The sequence below is a fragment of the Microcebus murinus genome, chromosome 14 (assembly GCF_040939455.1).
Source record: "Microcebus murinus isolate Inina chromosome 14, M.murinus_Inina_mat1.0, whole genome shotgun sequence".
Taxonomy (NCBI): Eukaryota; Metazoa; Chordata; class Mammalia; order Primates; family Cheirogaleidae; genus Microcebus; species Microcebus murinus.
The window spans coordinates 67,506,807-67,533,286 of NC_134117.1; the positions used below are offsets into that span (position 1 = coordinate 67,506,807).

Below are 26,480 nucleotides of genomic sequence, written 5' to 3' on the forward strand. Positions count from 1 at the left end.
AAAAAAAAAAAAATTAGCCGGGCATGGTGGCGCATGCCTGTAGTCCCAGCTACTCGGGAGGCTGAGGCAGAAGGATCGCTCGAGCCCAGGAGTTTGAGGTTGCTGTGAGCTAGGCTGACGCCACGGCACTCACTCTAGCCTGGACAACAAAGTGAGACTCTGTCTCAAAAAAAAAAAAAAAAAAAAAAAAACAATGACAGTGGTAGGAAGTTCGTGGTTCAAAATTGTGATTATCAGTGTACTGGTATTTGTTCAAGACATTAAAAGGCTAAATTTTACATATAAAAATCTATCTACATGCTGTAAAACTGTATATGGCTGCTTACTTCTTTGTCTTCTCTTCTGCATTTCAGTGTAGTAACTATATCTTGGTAGGGCTGAGTAGGTATTGTCACAGTTTTTATCACTTTGGATGGTGGTGCGGGAGCCTTGAAAACTCCATCATCTTTTTGATTTGGTTCCTTTGAAGACAGCCTCACCTATTAATAAAAGTATTAAATTAGTTGTTTTAAATATATATATATATATGAAATTTTTGTCTATCTGATAAATTTAGCTTTAAAAAAAAAAGTAGATAAAGCTTTATAACGGTGGAGGAGGAGGAAGGCCTCTGAACGGTGTTCAGGGATACTTTAAATTCCATGCACTAATATTAATAGGTTAAGACATATGTTTTACACACAAAAAACCACTGAGGAATTTCTTCTGGTCTTCTTCAAACTTGTATTTCACAAAATTTGTCTCCAGTACCATTAGAAAGACTAAAGAGGCCGGGCGCGGTGGCTCACGCCTGTAATCCTAGCTCTCTGGGAGGCCGAGGCGGGCGGATTGCTCGAGGTCAGGAGTTCGAAACCAGCCTGAGCAAGAGCGAGACCCTGTCTCTACTATAAATAGAAAGAAATTAATTGGCCAACTAATATATATACAAAAAATTAGCCGGGCATGGTGGCAAATGCCTGTAGTCCCAGCTACTTGGGAGGCTGAGGCAGGAGGATTGCTTCAGCCAGGAGTTTGAGGTTGCTGTGAGCTAGGCTGATGCCATGGCACTCACTCTAGCCTGGGCAACAAAGCGAGACTCTGTCTCAAAAAAAAAAAAAAAAGAAAGAAAGACTAAAGAATAGCAATTGCAAGCATAAATAGCTTTCATAAGAAGCTAGGAATGGAAAGGTAAAACAATAATAAAGGCAGTGGGATTGCTTGAGGCCAGGAGTTCCAGACCAGCCTAAGCAACACAGCAAGATCTCATTTCTACAAAAAATAGAAAAATTAGCTGGGTGTGGTGTTACATGTCCATAGTCTCAGCTAATCAGGAGGCTCAGGCAGGAGGATCATTTGAGCCTAGGACTCTGAGGTTGCGATAAGCTACAATGACACCACTGCCACTGCACTCTAGCCCCAGCAACAGAACAAGGGGAGGTAGGGACTATAATAGATAGGCAAAAGAATTTTAATAGCACAAGAGTCTAACGTAGTTAGTAGTTTCAGGTAGAAATAGCAATAACAAGATCATGGTATACACCATCACAATAATTCCTAATATACACAATGATGATTACATACTATCGAAAGGAATTTAATGTTATCGATTTAAGAAGATAGGGAACTAACTGTACATTATGTTTTAGAAATGTCTCTATCTTCATTTTTGTTGTTACAAAGAACTCATTTGACAGCTCCAGATGACTGAGGCTGTACAGTTAACCTACAAGTATTCGTGTATGACACTATCGTTCCTTCTGAAGAAAATAATTTGCTAAAAATCTTTTCTCAAATGTGTTTTGGATTGAAAAGTGTCATTGGAATGTAAGAAGAGGTTTGTCTCTGGAAAGCAAATTAATAAGCACTGAAAGGCAGTTGGAGATCCATGTAGGATATAATTTACAATATAGCTCCTTAATGGTTGATACAAACATCAAATAAGAACTAATTTGCTCTTAAACACTAAATTTCCATAAAATGTGGATCATGAGGGGAAAAATCCTGATATTTTAAGGCTTTAATTTTTAACCTATCAGCATTAGAATTTCTGATGTCCTATCCACAATCCCCACTTTTCCAATGAATTAAACTGAAAACATTAAATTTCAGTGAAGATAAACTGTTAAATAGAAAAGTTCAAAGCTGGGCACGGTGGCTCACACCTGTAATCCTAGCACTCTGGGAGGCCGAGGCGGGCGGATTGCTCGAGGTCAGGAATTCGAAACCAGCCTGAGCAAGAGCGAGACCCCGTCTCTACTATAAATAGAAAGAAATTAATTGGCCAACTAATATATATATAAAAAAAAAAAAAATCAGCCGGGCATGGTGGCACATGCCTGTAGTCCCAGCTACTCGGGAGGCTGAGGCAGGAGGATCGCTTGAGCCCAGGAGTTTGTGGTTGCTGTTAGCTAGGCTGACACCATGGCACTCACTCTAGCCTGGGCAACAAAGTGAGACTCTGTCTCAAAAAAAAAAAAAAAAAAAAAAAAATTCAAGACTTATAAATTAAGACAGTAACTGCTTAACTAATTTATAACTTATTAAACACAAAATAAAGAAATACAGTTCACTTACCGTGACACTCTGAGGTTTTATTACTGGTGGTCCAGGCAGTTCTTCTGAATCTGGATGGTTCCAATGTCTGGCATTATATACAGCTTTTGTAGGTGACTGGAGAAATGAGAAAATGATCAACTGCTTCCATCCTTGTGTAAGTGCCTCACTTAATAAACTAAAAATCATAAATAACAATATAACGGCCCAGCACTCTGGGAGGCCAAGGTGGGAGTATCACTTGAGGCCAGGAGTTCGAGACCAGCCTAAGCAAGAGCAAGACCTCATCTCTGCAAAAAATACAAAAATTAGGCAGGAGTGCTGACACATGCCTATAATCCCAGCTACTTGGGAGACTAAGGCAGGAGGATTGCCTAAGCCCAGGAGTTTGAAGCTGCAATGAGCTATGATGACACCACTGCACTCTAGCCTGGGTCAGAGTGAGACTTTTGTCTCAAAAAATAGGCCGGGCGCTGTGGCTCACGCCTGTAATCCTAGCTCTTGGGAGGCCGAGGCGGGCGGATTGCTCAAGGTCAGGAGTTCAAAACCAGCCTGAGCAAGAGCGAGACCCCGTCTCTACTATAAATAGAAAGAAATTAATTGGCCAACTGATATATATATATATAAAAAATTAGCCGGGCATGGTGGCGCATGCCTGTAGTCCCAGCTACCCGGGAGGCTGAGGCAGAAGGATCACTCGAGCCCAGGAGTTTGAGGTTGCTGTGAGCTAGGCTGACGCCACGGCACTCACTCTAGCCTAGGCAAGAAAGCGAGACTCTGTCTCAAAAAAAAAAAATAAAATAAAATAAATAAATAAATAAAATAATAATAATTAAAATGCATAAACACATATCCTAGATGGATCAGGACAGATGCTATCTGGGTGTATTCCCATCATTCTCCCATGCCTATGACAGACATAGTCACTGTGGTATTCAGCCACAAAATCAGCAATTAGGGCTCAGTGCAACTATGACCAACCAAGAGAAGATGGCAACTGGGGATGATGGCTCACGCCTGTAATCCTAGCACTCTGGAAGGCCAAAGCTGGAAGATCACTTGAGGTCAGTAGTTCAAGACCAGCCTGAACAAGAAAGAGACCTCCTCTCTACCAACAAATAGAAAAAATTAGCCATGCACCTATACTGCCAGCTAGTCAGGAAGCTGAGGCAGGAAGATTGCTTGAGCCCAGGAGTTTGAGGTTGCAGTGAGCTATAATGCCACTGCACTCTAGATGAGGCAACAGAGTGAGACTCTGTCTCAAAAAGAAAAAAGAAAAAAAAGATGGCACTTGAAAGTAAACTTCTTGCTAGGCTAGTATTAACTTAGTAATGAATATATTTAATTCAACATGTTCTTTGGCAAAACCTTTATTCTTCATACTACTGATTCATGTCCCATAATCTTCCAAAAGTTGGAATCAGGTAGCTTATGATAGGTAAATTCAGGTCCATGCTCACTTAAGTAAAACCACTGGGGCCAGATATGTGCCATCATTCAGAAGCTTTCAAACTTTATAAAGGTAAATGGGATATATATACCTTATATTACAATATAGAGCAGGGTCTAAAGGAGTATCAGGTAATACATATATGATTTCTGCAGCAAAATGTATAAATGTGCATGGTAAGCAGGACAAAGATGTAAAGTGCCTCATGTCAATTCAGGTTATGGTGCTACCAAATCAATTTACTTAAACTGACAGAGGGAAAAAACCTTTCAGTTTTAATGCTCTAAATTTCAGAACTGAGAATAAATAATCGTCAACCAGCAAAATCAAATCCATAGGATTTAATCTGTATAAAAGTAAAGTAACAAAACCTGCACTTTCAGCTGGGCACAGTGGCTCACACCTGTAATCCTATCACTCTGGGAAGTCGAGGCGGGAGGATCACTTGAGTTCAGGAGTTTGAGACCAGCCTAAGAAGAACAAGACCCCATCTCTACTAAAAATAGAAAAATTAGCCGGTGCACAGTGGTGCACACCTGTCCCAGCTACACAGGAGGCTGAGGCTGGAGAATCCCTTGAACCCAGGAGTTTGAGGTTGCTGTGAGATAGGCTGATGTCACAGCATTCTACTCAGGGCAACAGACAATGTCTCAAAAAAACCAAAACAAAACAAATAAACAAAACCACTTCACTTTCAAGAGGAAACTGACTAAACAAAGATTGAAAACATGGAAAAGGAACACCTCATCTTTTCCATCCTCTACAAAAGCGATGTTAAATTATGTCCTTTGAACTTCAAATAAATGGTTTGACCTAATTAGAGATTTTCTTTGTTTATAAATCTGTAATCTTTATATTTTTAGCACTATGCACAAAAAATGAGACTAGCTCAAAGCTGGCCAAAAATCTACATTAAAAAAAATTAACCATCTCCCCTTGTTATATGCAGTGAAGCAACAAAACTTGCATTAAGTGTCACACTAATAGCGTGTTATGTAAGTATTATCCTTAAAAAAGAAAAAAACCCAGGGGAGGGGGGGAATGGGCATTTATTGAAACCTTAAAATCTGTACCCCCATAATATGCCGAAATAAAAAAAAGAAAGGAAAAAAAACCCTCATTTGCACTGTGTATTCAAACTCATTATTGTTATACACCAGGTTTTCATAAAATGATGACACATTAGTAATCTGAAACAAATTATGCACTGAGGCCATGACTTGATCTGGCTTTCTGAGACACAACACATAGGATGGGGTCAACATAAATTTTAAAACTTAGCCCTCTATTCCTTACATTCCTCTCAAAGATCGGCTAGGTGATCTGTGTGTCTGCTAGTTATTAGATCACTAACCTGAACACCCTCTAGTACTCCAAGAATAATTAGAGCCCAGGCTGTGATAATAGCCTTTTAGTAAGAACAAGTGCCTCAACGGTCCAGCATTTTACTTCTTTTTAAAAAGCACTGATTACAGGTAATAATCTAGTTACATAGTTGCACAGGTAACAAGATAGCAGAGCAGCTCAAAGTTCTAAATTAAAACACTAGTAGAGTACTTGAAACAGTATCATTATGTATTAAATATTATTGATATAATTATGTGATGATGTGCCACTCAGTTTGATTCTAACAACTTTCTAAGCATATCAGAATACATGGTCTACCTACCTAACAGGGACTATGATAAGCAATGGAATAACTGACATGAAAATACTCTGTTAACACGTATTATTATTATTATAAAAGGCAGACTTGGAACACACTATTCTAGTCATCTTAAAAGCCACTGAATAGGATGTGTAAATCTTAGAAGATAAAATAAATCACAATAGGTCGGGCCCGGTGGCTCACGCCTGTAATCCTAGCACTCTGGGAGGCCGAGGCAGTCAGAGCGTTTGAGCTCAGGAGTTCCAGACCAACCTGAGCAAGAGCGAGACCCCGTCTCTATTATAAATAGGAAGAAATTAATTGGCCAACTAATATATATAGAAAAAATTAGCCGGGCATAGTGGTGCATGCCTGTAGTCCCAGCTACTTGGGAGGCTGAGGCTGGAGGATTGCTTGAGCCCAGGAGTTTGAGGTTGCTGTGAGCTAGGCTGACGCCACGGCACTCACTCTAGCCTGGGCAACAAAGCAAGACTCTGTCTCAAAAAAATAAATAAATAACAATAAAAAAGTAAATATCATAAAATATTTTAAAGTTTTTTAAAAAGCCACTGAAGCAAAATAATATCCAGAATCATTGAATAACTTACATTGAGTAAATTTATTTATACTCTGTTTAACAAGGCGAGTCAGTAACACTATTATTTTTAAAGTGTTTTATGATTTTAATGCTAATAAGCAATCTAAAAGCAGATATAATCAACTTTTCCTTGACTCTTATTTTCAAAGTCTTATAAGATTAATATAGTGTTTATTATGAAGAGAAGGGGGCTGCTGATGCAGCCTACGATCTAAAAATTAAAATAGATAATTATCTATCTGTATGTGTCTAATATACACCTGGGGTGGAGGGGAGGAAGAAACAGAAGAAGAAAAAGAAGGAACACTGAGCTCTTTACATCATTTGAAAATAGTACAATAACTAAAGTAAGTAAATTGTGTGTATGCTTGATAATGACAAGGTGATAAAAAAAAGTATACATAAAACATACAAAGATGGTATGTCACATGCTAATTTCACTCTGTGTGACTGTGTATAGGATCTGTAAAATTACCACCTCGCAATCAACTTTTTATGGAAAATCAAACTCACTCTTACCACTTAGCAACCTAGCTAAGCTTTAACTAGGTCATTCTGATTAAACCACCAAGCTTGTCTTTTCATCTTATTAATTTTATTCTGGTTTAAAAGCAGATATAGGCCGGGCGTAGTGGCTCATGCCTGTAATCCTAGTACTTTGGAAGGCCCAGGAGGGTGGATAGCTCAAGGTCAGGAGTTTAAAACCAGCCTGAGGCCGGGCGCGGTGGCTCACGCCTGTAATCCTAGCTCTCTGGGAGGCTGAGGCGGGCGGATTGCTCGAGGTCAGGAGTTCGAAACCAGCCTGAGCAAGAGCGAGACCCCGTCTCTACTATAAATAGAAAGAAATTAATTGGCCAACTAATATATATAGAAAAAATTAGCCGAGCATGGTGGCGCATGCCTGTAGTCCCAGCTACTTGGGAGGCTGAGGCAGAAGGATTGCTTGAGCCAGGAGTTTGAGGTTGCTGTGAGCTAGGCTGACGCCATGGCACTCACTCTAGCCTAGGCAACGAAGTGAGACTCTGTCTCAAAAAAAAAAAAAAAAACCAGCCTGAGCAAGAGTGAGACTCCATCTCTACTAAAAATAGAAAGAAAATAATTGGCCAACTAAAAATATATAGAAAAAATTAGCCAGGCATGGTGGCACATGCCTGTAGTCCCAGCTACTCGGGAGGCTGAGGCAGTAGGATAGCTTGAGCCCAGGAGTTTGAGGTTGCTGTGAGCCAGGCTGACGCCACAGCACTCACTCTAGCCTGGGTAACAAAGTGAAACTCTGTCTCAAAAAAATAAAAAATAAATAAAAAAAAACCCACATAACCATTTTAAACAAGACCAAATTTATTTATCAGTTTTACAGAAGACCATGTACTAAATATGGATAAAAATAGTAAACTAATTAGAATTCACCCAGCCTTACCCACACAAGGATATCATGAAAACAGAATTATACTCTCTTCAGAAATTTAGTCAGCATGCAGTACAACTAACTGAACTACAAAGAGGTAAAGTACCCCACATAACTGTTCGTGTCTGTGCATAGTATTTTACTGACAATTTAAACAGGGAAAAAAACCACAATCTGGGCCAGGCACAGTGGCTCACACCTTTAATCCCAGCACTCTGGAAGGCTGAGGAGGGAGGATCACCTGAGCCCAAGAATTCAAGACCAGCTTGGGCAATATAGCAAGATCCTGTCTATAAAAATAGCCAGATGTGCTGACATGTGCCTGTAGTCCTAGCTACTGTGGGAGGATGAGGTGGGAGGATCCCTGGAACCCAGGAATTTAAGGTTGCAGTGAGCTGTGATCTGCACTCTGGGTGATGACCTGTCGAAAGGAAAAGAAAGGAGAAAGGAAAGGGGAAAGGGCCAACGGCAAAGGAAAAGAAGTAGAAAAAGAAAGAAAAAGAAAAAGAAAAATGGGCCAGGCAAGATGGCTATAATCCTAGCACTCTGGGAAACTGAGGCCGGAGGATCACCTGAGGTCAGGAGTTGGAGACCAGCCTGAGCAAGAGCCAGACCCCAACTCTACTAAAAAAACAGAAAAAAAAAAATTAGCAGGATAACTAAAAAGAGAAAAAAATTAGCTGGGTGTGGCAGCACACACCTGTAGTTCCAAGTACTAGAAGGCTGAGGCAGGAGATCACTTTAGCCCAGGAGTTTGAGGTTGCTGTGAGCTAGGCTGACACCATGGAACTCTACCCCAGGCAACAGAGCAAGGCTGTCTCCAAAAAAAAATGAAGCGCAAAAGAACACATATACATGCTATTTTTTATATAAGAAGAGAAAAATAGAAAATGTCCGCTTATTTTTAAAAAAGAAGTGCAGATAAGAAAATCCAGAAAGCAATAAAATTGGTTCCCTGCAGATTTCACATGAAGTGACCCTTCACTGACCTTCCCTTTTTGTACAGTTTTGACTTCTGGAAGCATGGTAATGTTGTACATATTCAAAAAAAAAAAAAAAACTAACATCAATAAGAATGGAAGAGGAAAAACCCTAAAACTTAAAGCAAAGCAGAATAAAGAAACCTACCTGTACTTCCAGTGAAGAGCAAATACATAAAAGTGAGGGAAAAATAGAAAAGAAAGACCTACCAATCAAGACATAGGCAGACAAGAACTAATCTAAGTAATTTGTGAACACAGTATTTGACTTTATACTCTCAATCTTGGGCAGGGAGAGGGGAGCAAGTGCAGGATTGCAAACAAATCCTGAACACTTTAATATATTTCCTTAATGTAACAGACTGGGGAAAGCAATTCTGTACCTACTTTATTATATTAACAGGTTTAAGTAAATATGTTGCTGTTGTGCACTGTGAAAAAAACACTAAGCCAAGAAATAACTCTGTGGGTATGGGTTAATACTGAAGATATCAGTGTGAACTCACGATTTCTAAATCAAATGTCATATGCATGAATCTTTATACATATGTTAATGTATATTTGCATGTATGTGAATGTATATACATATGCATATGCATTTCCTATCTCTGTCTGCTAAAAAAGCCAAGAAGCAATGAGCATATCTAGGGCACAGATCTTGATCTCTATTACCATTCCCCACAAAAGGGAATCAGTACTCCTCAGAGAACAAGCCTTGTACCTTCTAGAGCTGAGCAGGTACAAGGAAGGTGTACCTGGAACACTGTGTTATGCCAGAAAGTAAAGTGTTATTTATAGAATGATATGGGCATGGCACAGGAACAAAATGGCCAAGTTGAAGAGGATCTACTAGCCAAATCAGAACAAATTTAGCTTCAAAATAATTAAGTAAAGTAATGGATTATAAACCATTAGGAAAAAAATAGGGAGGGATTCACTAAAGTCAAACTCACAGGAACAAAGAGTAGAAAGGTAGTTGCCAGGGACTAGAAGGTAGGGGGAATGGGATTTTGATCAAAGGGTACAAACCTACAGTTACAAGATGATTCGGTTTTGGAGATCTGACTTATAACATGGTGACTGTAACTAATAATAATGTACTATAAGATGGACATGCTTGAAGCTCTTACTCGAGGGGGGAGGGAGGCATGGGCAGTATAAGTAACGTTAACACTTGTACCCCCATAATACGCTAAAATAAAAAACAAAAAACAAGAATTGGCCAGAAAAGGCTTATGGATAACTAAAAAATAATAATAATAATGTACTATATACAGTCATGTACCATATAACAAGGTTTCTGTCAATGACAGACTGCATATATTATGGCGGTTCCATGATTCTAATGGAGCTGAAAAATACCTATCACCTAGTGACAGACATCCTACTACAACACATTACTCTTGTATTTATGGTGATGCTGATGTAAACAATCCTACTGTGATGCCAGTGATACACAGGTACACAGCACATACAATTATGTACAGTGCCTAATATTTAATAATGATAATAAATGATTATATTACTGGTTTATGTATTTACTATACCTTTTTTTTGAGATAGGGTCTTGTACTGTCTTATAGGCTAGAGTTCAATGGTGTCATTAGAGCTCACTGCAACCTCAAACTCTTGAAGCTCAGCCTCCTCAGTAACTGGGAATGCAGGCATGCACCACCATGCCAGGCTAATTTTTCTATGTTTGGTAGAGACAGGGTTTTGCTCTTGCTCACACTAGTCATGAACTTCTGTCCTCAAGCAATCCTCCCACCTTGCGCTCCCAGAGTGCTAGGATTATGGCATAAGCCACCACACCCAGCCTACTATACTATACTTATGGTTATTTTAGAGTATACTCCTTCCATGTGTAAAAGCAAACAAAAAGCCTCAGGCAGGTCCTTCAGGAAGTATTCCAGAAGGCAGCATTGTTATCAAGACAGATGACAGCTCCATTATTGTTACTGCCCCAGAAGCCCTTCCAGTGGGACAAGATGTGGAGGTGGAAGATAGTGATATTGATGATCCTGACTCTGTGTAGGCCTAAGCTAATATGAATATTTATGTCTTAGTTTTTAATAAAAAAGTTTAAAGAGAAAATAAAATTTTTTAACAGAAAAAAAGGTTAAAGAATAAAGATATTAAGAATGAAAACATTATTGAACAGCATAATTGTGTTTTAAGCTGTGTTATTACAAGACTCAAAAGGTTTTAAAAAATTAAAACATTTTCATGAAGTTAAAAGGTTACAGTAAACTAAGGTTAATTTATTACTGAAGAAAAAAATACTTCTTTATAAATTTAGTGTAGCCTAAGTGTACAGTAATATACAGTAATGTCCTGGGCTTTCACATTCAGTCAACTCACTGACTCACCCAGAGCAACTGGGTTGCTTTCAGTCCTGCAACCTCCATTTATGGTAAGTACCCCATAGACAAATTCTATTTTTTACCTTTTGTATTGTATTTTACTGGATCTTTTCTATGTACAAATATTTACCACCATTGTGTTAGAACTGCCTATAGTATTCACTACAGTAGCATGCTGTACAAATCTGTAACTTAGGAGTAATACAGCCTATCAAACCTAACACACACACATTCTCTCTCTCCCTCTCTCTCTCTAATGGATGTCGGTTCTCAGGCTCTTGATTAACCTATTGCTACACTTTCTCATTTCAGGCCTATGAATTATAGTGGAATATTTTGAACTTTCAAACTTTAAAGGCACCTTTAGTAATAGTACTTTCATTCCTTATTAAAATCTTTTGGGAATAAAATACTAAAGGAAAAAACATCAGAATGAGATCACATAGAGAAAACAATTTACCTTTTCCTAAGTCTTTTTGACTTTGTGACTTAAATAAATTAATGGTTTATATGCCTGACTGGATGTTTAACTACTTACTACCCATATAAAAGACAGATATTTCTGATTTGGGGGGAAAAAATAACAAAACACTGAGGAAATACTAACTCAAAATTCCAAAGGGGAAAAAACATTCTACCTCACCAGACAGCCTTTTAAAGATGCTCCTCTTATTCCTTTTTGTATCCCCAGCACCTAACACAGTGAAGGTCATGCAGCATATACTAAATAAAAATAATGACAAAGAAATGACAACTAAGACTGCCTCTGTCTTCCAGACCAGGCTCAGCCAGAACCTGCTCAGTTTCAACAACTTTTTATATTGCCAATTTAGCCAATGAACGGTAGTGGCTTTAACTTTTACACTCTGGCCAGTTTCCCTAATCTCCAGACCAATGAATGACTAGTCTCTCTTCTTTTTTCAGGCTTCATATCAATTAATATCTCAGATTTCTAATCCTTGAGAATATGGTGGATATCATTATACCACCCTGATAACTAGATCCAAGATGGTCAGTGAATCCCCATACAAAGAACAAAGGTAACACTGGTAAAACTGTTTCACAGAAAAAATAAATAAGCTGTTTCATTTTTTTTTTTTTGGTAGAGACGGGGTCTCGCTCAGGCTGGTTTCGAACTCCTGACCTTGAGCAATCCGCCCGCCTCGGCCTCCCAAAGTGCTAGGATTACAGGCGTGAGCCACCTCGCCCGGCCAAATAAGCTGTTTCATGAGAGTGGGTTCTAACTGCTAAAGGAAGATACTGTTGGAAGGAACATTTGTTCTTGGATGAGATGTGGGAGTACTTGTCCTTTAACATCTCTTCAATTGTAAGATTCTGCTTTTAAGTTGACAACCTACATACATTCATTTTATGAAACAAAAAATTGAGTCTATAAAACTATAAAGCTACATACAACTTTAAAACTACAGGTGTATGTAATTACAACATTCTGATATAACTAAATATGTAATCATGATTTATACTGACAAATGCATTTTAATTCAATTGCCCAAAAGCACACTATCCAGTGTCATACTGAAGGACAGATGGGAAGAAAAAATTAAGTCCAGAATGTTCCTTAGAGAGTCAGATAAAAAGATAATGCCAGAAGGACCTAACATTAAACCACAAAGAAATGATGAAAGTAAAGGTATCAATGTTTGAGAACTGAAACTGAGACTGACGTTATGATTAGTTCTATCAATGACCCCGCAGCAGTCTTAACTGCAAAACAAGATGGCCAACATCCCAGGCAGAACATAAGTCTCCAAGTACTGAAGTTAGGCTGATCATATACAGGTAATGAATGCCTTACAAGCAGAAAAACAGGCAGTAGTTGAACGAAAACGAAGAAATCAAACCACAAGCAGGGCAGGCAGAAGAAATAATCTAAGTATATCAGCCCATACATGACAGCTGTAAATACTGGAATGTAGGGAAACCACAGCCAGAAATCAGAAACAGGATGCATTTTAACAACAAAAGCACTAGAATGATCAGTAAAACTTTACCTAGAAATGACATTAGTTTAATCCATATATGTTCCAACCAAATTCTATTTTTACTTTTCTCACTAGCAAGTGACAACTTTTCTGAGTCATCATTTCAACTATGTTCTTACCACAAGTTTTTTTCACCCTCCTCATCTTCTTTCTGCTGTATGTATTCCTGCAGCCAGCACTTGATCCTGATATAAACAACCCTTCTCTACATTCCTAATGAGGTGTCAAAGAAAATTCTCACAGATAGCATGCTTTAGAAGCTAATGCTTTCTAATGTGGAGGTGGGGAAAGAGAAGGGGAACTCTTAGTCAGACTATATCAGTGGCACCACACTAAGATGAGAAAGATGACCTGTGTGGTCAGGAAATTGATTACATATGTAGAAATTGAGCTAATAAGTAAACATGTGGAGGATAATGGGAAACAGATTTCTTTCTCACTGTTAGCAAAGGAAGTAAAATATGGAAAATGGGAAGGCCAGGATAAAACATGGTTATTAGACTAGAACTGAGAAGTATCAGTATGAACTCATGGTGCTATATATACATAGAATGATTAAAAAATAGGCATGTGTCCATGTGCATGTAAAAGAGTACAGGCATATTTTTACATGTTGTTAGCTCTGTCTACTGAAAGACAGCCTAGCAGCAATGATACCTCAGAAGAAATAACCATACCTGGTGACCAGATCTTTATTTCTAAATATCATTTTCCACTAAACAGAAACAGAAATCCTCGGGGAAAAAAAGCTGATTCTAGGACTGGGAAAGTATAGGAGAAGCCTGGAACATCTTAGGGTGTCAGTAAGCAGGGAAATCCAAAATGATAGGAGACACTAAAAGCTAGCATGAAAGAACATCTACCAAATCTCCACCAAATCTAGACCAAATACTTAGATTGAATCTAAGAAAATCTGAATATCAAATTAATGATAGAATTACCATGTAAATATATAAGGGCAACAAAATTTTTTAAAAGATTAAAAACAGAAAAAATAGGAAATAGATGGTCCAGTAAAAAATTTTAAAAAAGGAAAAAATATAATAGTAACAAATGATTGAATAAAGCAAAAATCCATGTTTGTACTGACATAATGAATGAATAATATATAAATATATACATACATTCCTAAATACGTGGACAGGAAGAAAAAATCTACCTTACAATAGAAGGCCAAATACTAACTGTAGAAGGAATGCTGTAATTAGGAAATCACAGTTGGCAAGCATCATAGTAAAAACTGATTCTGGCAAGAATCAATACTAAAACCAGCGGATAAAAGTGTGATGAGGAAAGCTGATGAACCTGACAGACATCACCTTAGCTAAGTAAGCACTTTAAATCAACAGTACAAAGTGATATTGTGTACCACCTTATATGATAACAGTGAGAATACAGCATCTCCTCTGTGATATTTCCACCAAAAATGTGTGGCCTAAATCTAATCATGAAAAAGCATCAGACAAACTCAAACTGAGGTACACTTCACAAAATAACTAGCTTTAACTCGTTAAAGATGTCAAAGCTATGAAAAGACTAGGAAACACAGATAACATGGCAGATTGCAGGAGAGTAAAAACTTGTAACAACTAAGTGCAACATGTGATTCTGGATTGGATCATGGGCACTTTGTTTAGGAGACATAGGGGTGTGATTTATTTGTTTTGCTATAAAAAACATTAGCAGGATAACTGATGAAATCTGAGTGGGATCTTTGGATTAGATAATGGATTACATCAATGTTAAGTCCCTGGTTTATGATGAGCATCCTGTAGCAATATAGTACAGCGCTCTCTTTTTTATAGAAAGTGCAAACTGAGGTCTCCAGAAGTAATGGGCATCATGTCTGATTTATTCTCAAGTCACACACACACACACACACATCAATAGGAAGGGGGTGCATTTCACCCCCCAGGAGACATTAGACAATGTCCTCAAATATTTTTGGTTGTAACAACTGGGGAAGAGGCGGGTGCTACTGGCAACTGGTGGATAGAGGCCAGGGGAATATCCTCCAATGTACAGTGTCACCCTCCAGAAACAAGAAGTATTCAGTCCAGAATGTCAATAAGTGCTCAGGCTGACAAACCCTGATAGAGAAGGAATAAAACTCCTGCCACTACAAGTCATGAGCCACCTCTTTACCACTTGGAAACTGGGTCATTGGTGCCTTTAAATCTAATCAGATTAGAGAACCAATTCCAGAAAACCCAGATACTACCACTGGCCTATCAGCTATATGAGGGTGTTTCTAGAATGACTGCTGAGAGTATTTCCTACCTATTCCATCTCTTTTTTCTTCTTAGTATTTAGGGAATAAACCTATGTAAAAATTTGTTGGCAAACTGAGCTTTCCATGAATCCAAATATGTCACACATCAAACAAATCTGTGACATTTACTTAAGTAAGTCTCGTCAGAGAATAAAATGTTAGCACTACTATGTTAAGACACAGCTTTACCCATATTACATCTTTCAAATGAGTTCAATTCCATAGCTTAGATTTATAAACTAGCAATACTGTTCTTAATTTTCCACTGACACTATCATGTCGCATCCATCAACAGTAAATAGGTCTGCTGCTGACTTGGTTGCCATGACCTGATTTACTTTAGGCCACATAGATTCCTTCATAATCAGGTCAAGTACATGCACACTGCAGCCTTCTAAGCTATGTTAGTAGCAAAAAAAATGGCTCCAATATTAAGTTTAAAACTAAGTTAAAAAATTGAACAAAAAAAGGTACAAGTGAACTCAACTGAAAATTAACATAAGTAGACAAGAGAAAAATTATTATTATTATTATTATTTGGAGACAGTCTCTCACTCTGTTGCCCGGGCTAGAGTGCCATGGTGTCAGCCTAGCTCACAGCAACCTCAAACTCCTGGGCTCAAGCGATCCTTCTGCCTCAGCCTCCCGAGTAGCTGGGACTACAGGCATGTGCCACCACACCCAGTTAATTTTTTCTATATATTTTTAGTTGGCTAATTAGTTTCTATTTTTAGTAGAGAAGGGGTCTTGCTCTTGCTCAGGCTGGTTTTGAACTCCTGACCTTGAGTGATCCTCCCGCCTCGGCCTCCCAGAGTGCTAGGATTACAGGTGTGAGCCACCGCGCCCAGCCGAGAAAAATTATTTCAAGCATCTTTGAGACATATTATTATGGCTGCTCATCCTTAATGAAATATAATCTAAGGACAAAAAGAATTGCAGGCCGGGCGCTGTGGCTCACGCCTGTAATCCTAGCTCTTGGGAGGCCGAGGCGGGCGGATTGCTCAAGGTCAGGAGTTCAAAACCAGCCTGAGCAAGAGCGAGACCCCGTCTCTACTATAAAATAGAAAGAAATTAATTGGCCAACTGATGTATATAAAAAATTAGCCGGGCATGGTGGCGCATGCCTGTAGTCCCAGCTACTCGGGAGGCTGAGGCAGGAGGATCGCTTGAGCCCAGGAGTTTGAGGTTGCTGTGAGCTAGGCTGACGCCACGGCACTCACTCTAGCCTGGACAACAAAGTGAGACTCTGTCTCAAAAAAAAAAAAAAAAAAAAAAAAAAAAAGAATTGCAAAGAAATCTTAAACTTAACTTATTGTTCATAGTAATATGGGCATTATAATTTTGATATTTATGTATGCTATGATAAAGCAGGCAAAATAAGTACGAAATTCTGTAATGTTAAATTTTAAATGAAACTATCAATATAAACTCATGGCTTATTTTTCAACATATTTCCTAGCTCTGTCCAATGAAAGAGCCTAGAATTAACGAATACATCCAGCACTCAGATTTGGTTTCTAAGTACTAATCTCCACAAAAAGAGCCAACGTCATAGGAGAAATGGGTGATTTCATAACTGAAACAGGTAAACTGTAAGATGAGCCTGGGTCATCTTATCACACAGAAGGCAATGAACATGCTCAAAGATAATAGGTTTTATTAAAAGGACACATTGGTATGTTATTCCTTCAGAAAAAAAAAAAATAATAAAAAAATAAATAAATAAAAGGACACAAGAGACCACTTGAAATGGTTCACACTGGCCAAATCTAAAACAACTTTTAACATTTTTTTAAAAACCAAAACTCTATTGTAATACATTTAATAAGTAAAAATTATTTATTCTTATATGTATTTAAGGTACAAAAGATGTTTTGATATACACGTAATGAAATTACTACTAAAGGTAAGCAAATTCATATATCACCTTCCAGTTACCTTTTTGTGTATAAGAGCACCTACAATCTACTCACTTAGCAAATTTTCAATACACATGACGATATTATTAACTATAGTTCTTCTGTACATCAGACCTCTAGATCTATTCATCCTGCATAACTGCAAGTTTGTACCCTTTGACCAACTTCTCTTCATCTCCTCCCCCTTCCCACACCTAGTAACCACCATTCTATTCTGTTTCTATGTTCTCAACATTTTTTTAGATTTGACATACAAGTGAGATCATGCAGTAATACTCTGTCAGGCTTATTTCACTTGGCATAATGTCAGTATGTAAAAATGCCATGCAATAAGTTGAAATTACTGATTCTATAGTGATAAGGGAAGAGGAAAAAAGAAAAGAGGAAGAGGAGCGAGGGAGGGAAAGAAGGGGAAGGAAGAAGATTCCCCTTTACAGAATACCAGCCATTAAATGTGGAAGAAATAACAATTAGAAAACCCACCAATCTGCAACTCTCAGTGTACAGGATGCAGGCAGAGTTCAACAATCATGAGGTGAGACAATATTGGGAACAGGACATTCACAAGGTAAAGGCTAGCACCCTGAAGCTTACTCATTAATTAAATTATAAAAGGAACAATGTACCTTTATTTTGGTGAGAACTGGTGATCACAACTTTAGGTGGCCAAATAACATTGAATGGAACACCAGGTATTACCTAGCTTCTGATATAAAGCAACATAGACAATATCACCACTTAAGTATTCTTGCCAAAAAACGTTTAGCCCGAATCTGATCAAGCTTCTGACACTATATTACTATAATATAGTAGAGAAACAAGTTAAATGACATCACCAGGAAAGAATTAGATAAATTCTGAATGTAAACATTCTATAAAACAAATATCCTGAGCTTTTAAAAAAATCACTGCCAAAGGGAAGTTTTTAAAAATGGGGGGACTGTTCAAAACTAAAAGAGACATGGCCAGGTGTGGTAGTTCACACCTGTATCCTAGCACTCTGGGAGGCCAAGGCAGGTGGATCATTTGAACTCAGGAGTTTGAGACCCCATCTCTACCAAAAATAGAAAAAATTAGCCAGGCATGGTGGCACATGCCTGTAGTCCAAGCTACTCCGGAGGCTGAGGCAGAAGGATTGCTTGAGCCCAGGAGTCTGAGGTTACCGTAAGCTAAGCTGACTCCACAGCACTCCAGCCCAGGCAACACAATGAGACTTTATCTCAAAAAAAAAAAAAAAAAAAACTAAAAGAGGTATAACAACTAATGATTATGGTTTAGAAAAAACACACTAGAAGACATTTTGAAGATAACTGGGGAAAAACTGAATATAAACAGGATATCAGATTATATCAAAGAATCGCTATTAATATTCTTGAGTGTTATCATCATATAAACCAGTTAAGTATGAGACTGTCTTTTTTTCCTTAAGAAATGCATGCAACTTACTACAGCTTACTCTCAAGAAAGCATATATTTTTCATAAGTATATACTTATTATATTATGTATATTACAAAAGGATATATTATATAGAGAGGGAGAGGAAGGAGGGAGGGGACCATGTGTGTGCAACTATGGCAAAATGTTAACTGGAAATCAACCTAGGCAGAGAGATATGGGTATTCATTTTACTACTCTTTCTCATTTCCTATGTATATTAACTTTCCCATAATAAAATGTTGGGGGGATAGAATAAAAGTAGAATGGTATATAAATTAGCAGTTCTCAAAGTGTGGTTCACTGACCCCTAGGGATCCACAAAACTCTTTAAGGATGTCTATAAGTCAAAACTAATTCCACAAATACAATAAAATGTTACTTGCTTTTTTCACTGTTGGATGGTACAAAAGTTAACGGTGGGTAAAACTATTAGTAACTTAGCATGAATCAAGGCAGGGCCTCTGAACTATACTAGCAGTCATATTCTTCACTGCCATATACTATGCCAATTAAAAACTAAAATGCCAATTTCACTTAAACCCCATGATGAAGGAATAAAAACTGTTAATTTTATTAAATTTCCACACCTTAAATACAAGTCTGCATAAAACACTTCTGTTGCATATAAAATATGGTGATTTTTTTTTTTTTTTTTTTTGAGACAGAGTCTCAACTCTGTTGCCCAGACTAGAGTGCAGTGGTGTCAGCCTAGCTCACAGCAACCTCAAAGTCCTGGGCTCAAGCAATCCTTCTGCCTCAGCCTCCCAAGTAGCTGGGACTACAAGCACATGCCATCATGCCCACCTAATTTTTTCTATATATTTTTAGTTGACCAATTAATTTCTTTCTATTTTTAGTAGAGTCCAGGAGTTTGAGGTTCCTGTGAGCTGGGCTAACACCACAGCACTCACTCTAGCCTGGGCAACAAAGTGAGATTGTGTCTCAAAAAAAAATGTTGATAAACAATGCTCTGAAAATTAACACATGCCATACATATTTTTATAGACACTAAAAGCCTCACCCAAGCAGCTGGGAGTGTAACAGTACAGCACAACTACTGCCAAAGGACTCTTCACATAGGTTAAGAGGAGAAAAAAATAAGACCACAAAGAATAGACAGACTCAGTCTTTAGTTACTCAAAAGTAATTCAATTTACAAAAATAAAATGTATTGACAACCTCTAATTGTAACTTTCAATAACAAAACAATATAACAAGCCACTTAAATAAAAGAATTAATTTTTACAAAAAGGTAATAACAAGCAAATTATTCTCAATATCTATGCTGAACCATCTTAAATGCTGGGCCCTAACCTTATTACACCATACACAAAAATTAACTCGAGGCTGGTGGCTCACACCTGTAATCCTAGCACTCTGGGAAGCTGAGGTGGGCAGATTGCTCAAGGTCAGGAGTTCAAAACCAGCCTGAGCGAGACCCCGTCTCTACTATAAAAAAACAGAAAGAAATTAATTGGCCAACTAATATATATAGAAAAAACTAGCCGGGCATGGTGACGCATGCCTGTAGTCCCAGCTACTTGGGAGGCTGAGGCAGGTGGATTGCTTGAGCCCAGGAGTTTGAGGTTGCTGTGAGCTAGGCTGACGCCACGGCACTCACTCTAGCCTGGACAACACGGGGAGACTCTGTCTCAAAAAAAAAAAAAAAAAAAAATTGGCCGGGCGCTGTGGCTCACGCCTGTAATCCTAGCTCTTGGGAGGCCGAGGCGGGCGGATTGCTCAAGGTCAGGAGTTCAAAACCAGCCTGAGCAAGAGCGAGACCCCGTCTCTACTATAAATAGAAAGAAATTAATTGGCCAACTGATATATATATAAAAAATTAGCCGGGCATGGTGGCGCATGCCTGTAGTCCCAGCTACCCGGGAGGCTGAGGCAGAAGGATCACTGGAGCCCAGGAGTTTGAGGTTGCTGTGAGCTAGGCTGACGCCACGGCACTCACTCTAGCCTGGGCAACAAAGTGAGACTCTGTCTCAAAAAAAAAAGAAAAAAAAAAAAAATTAACTTGAAACAAATCAAATACCTAAATGTAAACTTTTTTGCATCAAAGGACAATATCAAGAAAGTGAATCTGGGAACAGTGGCTCACATCTGTAATACTAGCACTTTGAGAAGCTGAGGCAGAAGGATCACTTGAGGCCAGGAATTTGAGACTAGCCTGAGCAAGATAGCAAGACCCTGTCTCTACAAAAATAGAAAAATTAGCCAGGTGTGATGCCATGTGCCTGTAGTCCCAGCTACTTGGGAGGCTGAAGTAGGAGGATCACTTGAGCCCAGGAGTATGAGTTTACAGTGAGCTATGATGACACCACTGCACTTTAGCCAGGGTGACAGAGCAAGACCCTGTCTCAAAAAAAAGGAAAGTAAAAAGACAACAAAGTGGGAGAAAATATTTGCAAATCATATAACTAATAAGGAATTAATATCTAACATACAAACAACTCAACAAGCAACAACAACAATAAAACCCAATTAGAAAATGAGCAAATTGCCAGATGATTGCAGTCACTTAAAGAAAAAAAAAAAGAAAAAGAAAATGAGCAAAGTATTTATGGCCAGGCACAGTGGCTCACGTTTATAATCCTAGCATTCTGGGAGGCCGTGAGCGGGAGGATCGCTCAAGGTCAGGAGTTTGAAACTAGCCTGAGCAAGAGCAAGACCCCATCTCTACTAAAAAATAGAAAGAAATTAACTGGACAACTAAAAATATATAGAAAAAGTAGCCGGGCATAGTGCTACATGCCTGTAGTCCCAGGTACTTGGGAGGCTGAGGCAGGAGGATCGCTTGAGCCCAGGAGTTTGAGGTTGCTATGAGCTAGGCTGACGCCATGGCACTCTAGCCGGGGCAACAGAGTGAGACTCCGTCCAAAAAAAAAAAGAGCAAAGTATTTAAATAGACATTTTTCCAAAGACAATATACAATAGCCAATAAGCACATGAAAAGATGCTCAGTATCATTAATCATTAGCGAAATGGAAATCAAACCATGATGAGATACCACTTCATGTGCATTACGATAGCTATTATCAAAAAACCAGAAAATATTACTAGTGAAGATATGGAGAAATTAGAGCCCTTGTGCATTGCTAGTAGGAATGTAATATGATACAGCCACTGTGGAAAACAGTTTGGCTGTTCCCCAAAAAGTTCTAGACCTATAATATGACCTAGGAAATCCATTCCTACGTATATATCCAAAGAATCAAAAGCAGTGACACCAACACATATATAAGTCCACCAATGTTCATTAGCAGCAGTATTCACAATAGCCAGAAGGAGAAAAAAAATCCAAGCATCTATCAAGAGGAACAAAATGTGCTAAATGTGCATGTACATGTATGTATGTGTGTGTGTGTGTGTCACACAATGGAATATTATTCAGCCATAAAAAGCAATAAAATATGGATGAACCTTTCTTAGAAACATTATCTTAGAGAAATAAGCCAGACACAGAAGGACATATTATTCTATTTATATAAGGTATGTAAAATAGGCACATGCATAGAAACAGAAAGTAGAATAGTGGTTACTAGAGGTGAGGGAGGGAGAAAAGGGATTTATAAGTTAAAGAGTACAAAGTTTTTATTGGAGATGATGAAAAGATTTTGGGCATAGATAATGGTGATAGTTATAAAACACTGAAAGTATTTAGTGCTACTGACTTGCACACTTGAGAATGATTAAAATAATAAATATCATATTTTACCACAAATTTTAAAAAATGGTTATAATGTTTGAAAAAATGACTTACATGTATCCTTTGAAAGACATTTGCTATGATGCTTATTAGTAACTTTCAAATAAAAAGTTAACAGTTGAGCTCTCCAATAATAAAAACCACTGGTAGTACTTTACTTACCCGTTTGGGGCCACTAAAAATCTTTCTGGTATTTTCCTTTGATTTATCTCCTTGTTTATTTACGGGCTTCTTCACACTTTCAGGCACACCAGGCAAGTCCTCTGTAAAATCCAAGTTTTCTGAAATGGTAATCAAAACTAACTAGCTTACTAACATTCCAAATCATCTACCAGACAATCTATGAAGATTTTTTTTTTTGACATTCTGGGGAGAAAAGGTTAATGGAATAAAAGCACCACAGAGTTAACAAAATACTCCTAAAAAAAGTTTCATTCTCCCCTTACTCCCTGCTTGTCTCTTCCTGTAAGAGAAACCTGGTTGTTGTGTATGCGCTCTAGGCTTACTTTGTGTAAATGACAAAATCAAATCTTTTCCAAAATAATTTTCTTAATTCACAGGTCATGTAACCTCTGGAAATCTGTGAATACTGACACTGGTGTGGACTAGTTTACACACACACACACACACACACACACACACACACACACACCATCAGGTGGTATCTACCTTTAACATTTTTCTGGACTTTAAATCCACTGAATTTTTTTGGCCTTCAAAGAATGCTTGCTTGGCAAGGCGCAGTGGCTCACGCCTGTCATCCTACTACTCTGGGAGGCCAAGGCAGGAGGATCACTTGAGCTCAGGAGTTGGAGACCAGATTGAGCAAAAACAGGACCCCATCTCTACCAAAAATAGAAAAAATTAGCCAGCATGGTGGTGCCCACCTATAGTCCCAGCTACTAGGGAGGCTGAGGCAGAAGGATGGTTTGAGCCCAGCAGTCTGAGTTTGCAGTAAGCTATGATGACACCACTGCACTGTAGCCAGGGCGACAGAGGGAGACCATCTCCAAAAAAAAAAATGCTTGCTTGCATTTATTACCAAGGCCACATTAAAACAAAAAAAAAAAGAGGATAGATACAAAATGGCCTAATATAACATAGTTCATCAATTTGTGGGTCTTTATACAAACTAACCAAAGAGAAGGCGTTGGTGGTATAGTGGTGAGCATAGCTGCCTTCCAAACTAACCAAAGAATTAGATTACTTCCTAAATGGTTCAAAATATTTATTTTTTTCTAACCTAAACAAAAAAAAAAAGAAAAATAGGCAGACTTTTCTCTATCCCAAGCCTTAAAAATATTTGCTGTTTCACACATGTTAATATTTCACAGATTAGGCCGGGCGCTGTGGCTCACGCCTGTAATCCTAGCTCTTGGGAGGCCGAGGCGGGCGGATTGCTCAAGGTCAGGAGTTCAAAACCAGCCTGAGCGAGACCCCGTCTCTACTATAAATAGAAAAGAATTAATTGGCCAACTGATATATATATAAAAAATTAGCCGGGCATGGTGGCGCATGCCTGTAGTCCCAGCTACCCGGGAGGCTGAGGCAGAAGGATCACTCGAGCCCAGGAGATTGAGGTTGCTGTGAGCTAGGCTGACGCCACGGCACTCACTCTAGCCCGGGCAACAAAGGGAGACTCTGTCTCAGAAAAAAAAAAAAAAAAAAAAAAAACCAACCTGAGCAAGAGCGAGACCCCGTCTCTACTATAAATAGAAAGAAATTAATTGGCCAACTGATATATATATATATAAAAAAAAAAAAAATTAGCCGGGCATGGTGGCGTATGCCTGTAGTCCCAGCTACCCGGGAGGCTGAGGCAGAAGGATCACTCGAGCCCAGGAGTTTGAGGTTGCTGTGAGCTAGGCTGACGCCACGGCACTCACTCTAGCCTGGGCAACAAAGCGAGACTCTGTCTCAAAAAAAAAAAAAAATTTCACAGATTAAATATAGACTCAAATTTCAACTTTGGGTATATCAACTAAATTGGTCTCTAATATTCAAATGTCATTTAGTATCTACTTCAAGTTTCTGAAAGGGAGCCTAATTTCACATTTTAAAGTTTAAAAGGTTTCATTACTCCAAGATGTGGATTTCAGCCACAGATTTTTCAAGTGCAGATTAAGATAACCTGCTATCCAGGTTAGTATAACAGCCAAGTAAACTGCAGCAGGACAAGAGCTCAGTTATTGTACACTGTAACTTATTCTCCTAAGAAAGCAACTATAAAGCTTTCTGCCCAGCGAGATCTCAAGACTAGTAAGGGTGCTACAAACTTCCATTCTTCAGAAAGGATTCAAGATGACATTATATGAATACTGACAATACCCTTTTTTGTTTTTGTTTTGGCAGCAGGGAGTAGGGGTTAAGCCCCTTGAACTCCTAAGGGCTACTCCTATATAATTCTAGTTTTGAAGATACGAATCATTCTAATGATTCTAATACAGTAAGGTTATTTTTAGGCCAAATATGGAAAAAATGGTAGGTAGTCTCAGGTATGACTTGTACTCTACAAGAGATTCTATATTTAAGAATACTATTATAATTCTAATTCACCATAATGACACTTCTTCTATGGCCCTACCAGGACAAAAGCTTTATTTAACATGTAAACTGATCTATAAAAACTGTATTTGGAGGCCGGGCACGGTGGCTCACGCCTGTAATCCTAGCACTCTGGGAGGCCGAGGCGGGCAGATTGCTCAAGGTCAAGAGTTTGAAACCAGCCTGAGCCAAGAGCGAGACCCCGTCTCTACTATAAATAGAAAGAAATTAATTGGCCAACTAATATATATATATATATAAAAATTAGCCGGGCATGGTGGCACATGCCTGTAGTCCCAGCTACTCGGGAGGCTGAGGCAGAAGGATTACTTGAGCCCAGGAGTTTGAGGTTGCTGTGAGCTAAGCTGACGCCACGGCACTAACTATAGCCTGGGCAACAAGCGAGACTCTGTCTCAAAAAAAAAAAAAAAAAAAAAAAAAACTGTATTTGGTTAAGAAACTCTGTATCCAGAGGCTTTCACATATTCTCCCTCACTAGACAATCAATCCACTTCACAAAGCCCTTGTCAGGTAATGACTTAATTACAGCTGAGCTAACCTGTTTCTTTTGTTTGTCTCTCATGGTGGAGACTGAACTCCTTGAGGACCTCTAGTCATTACTGGGTCTACTATCTTGAGACAAATTAAATTTTCACAGTTAAGAGTGAATAAATAGGCCAGCAAGGTGGCTCACGCTTGAAATCCTAGCACTCTAGGAGGCCGAGGAGGAGTAGGGCGGATTGCTAGAGGTCAGGAGTTCCAAACCAGCCTAAGCAAGAGCAAGACCCCATCTCTACTATAAAGAGAAAGAAATTAATTAGCCAACTAATATATATAGAAAAAATTAGCCGGGCATGGTGGTGCATGCCTGTAGTCCCAGCTAATCGGGATGGCCCAGGAGTTTGAGGTTGCTGTGAGCTGGGCTGACACCACAGCACTCACTCTAGCCTGGGCAACAAAGTGAGACTCTGTCTCAAAACAAAACAAAACAGTGAATAAATAGGCCAGGCATGGTGGCTCACGCCTGCAATCCTAGCACTCTGGGAGGCCAAGGTGGAGCAGATCGTTTGAGCTTCGGAGTTCGAAACCAGCCTGAGCAAAAGCAAAAAGCAAGACCCCATTTCCTATCCTTATGTCTCCTCAGCATTTACATTTTCAAATATCAAGATGTTTGGTATCCCTGCCCTACATACACTTTAAAATTTTCAAGTGCTAATGGCTGAATTAAAACACAAATATAAAGACTCTAATCTATAAACTGGTTCCATACAACTTGAAACCTGATCATTAATATCTAAAATTATGTACCTTTGAATAAGGTAATTTGTGGTTCTAAATAGGTACTTTATTAAAACTAAATATAGCAAGCTAAAATTAGTATCTAGGAAGAAACTAAGTAGCTGTTGATTTAAGCCTGAAAAACACATTTACAGTAGTACCCCACCCCACTTTATTCTCAGGGGACACATTCTAAGACTCCTAGTGGATGACTGAAACCACAGACAGTATATCAATTAGGCACAGTAAGAGATTAACAACAATAACTAAGAATAAAATACAATAATTATAACAATATAACATAATAAAAGTTATGTATAGCATGGTCTCTCTCA

At 38.6% G+C, this 26,480-nt stretch overlaps 1 protein-coding gene across 4 annotated transcripts in view; it reads right to left on the reverse strand.

The window, feature by feature from the left end:
- WAPL (WAPL cohesin release factor) overlaps positions 1 to 26,480 on the reverse strand; it is an 84,791-nt gene that overhangs the window by 34,218 nt on the left and 24,093 nt on the right. For 3 of the 4 annotated variants that reach the window (XM_076010193.1, XM_076010192.1, XM_076010194.1), the window contains exons 4-6: positions 22,486 to 22,604; positions 2,554 to 2,649; positions 327 to 479 (exon numbers count right to left, since the gene is read on the reverse strand). In XM_076010193.1, coding sequence (XP_075866308.1) covers positions 327 to 479; positions 2,554 to 2,649; positions 22,486 to 22,604 — 368 coding nt within the window. The remainder of the gene's footprint in view (positions 1 to 326; positions 480 to 2,553; positions 2,650 to 22,485; positions 22,605 to 26,480) is intronic. The other variant, XM_076010195.1, reaches the window with a different exon arrangement.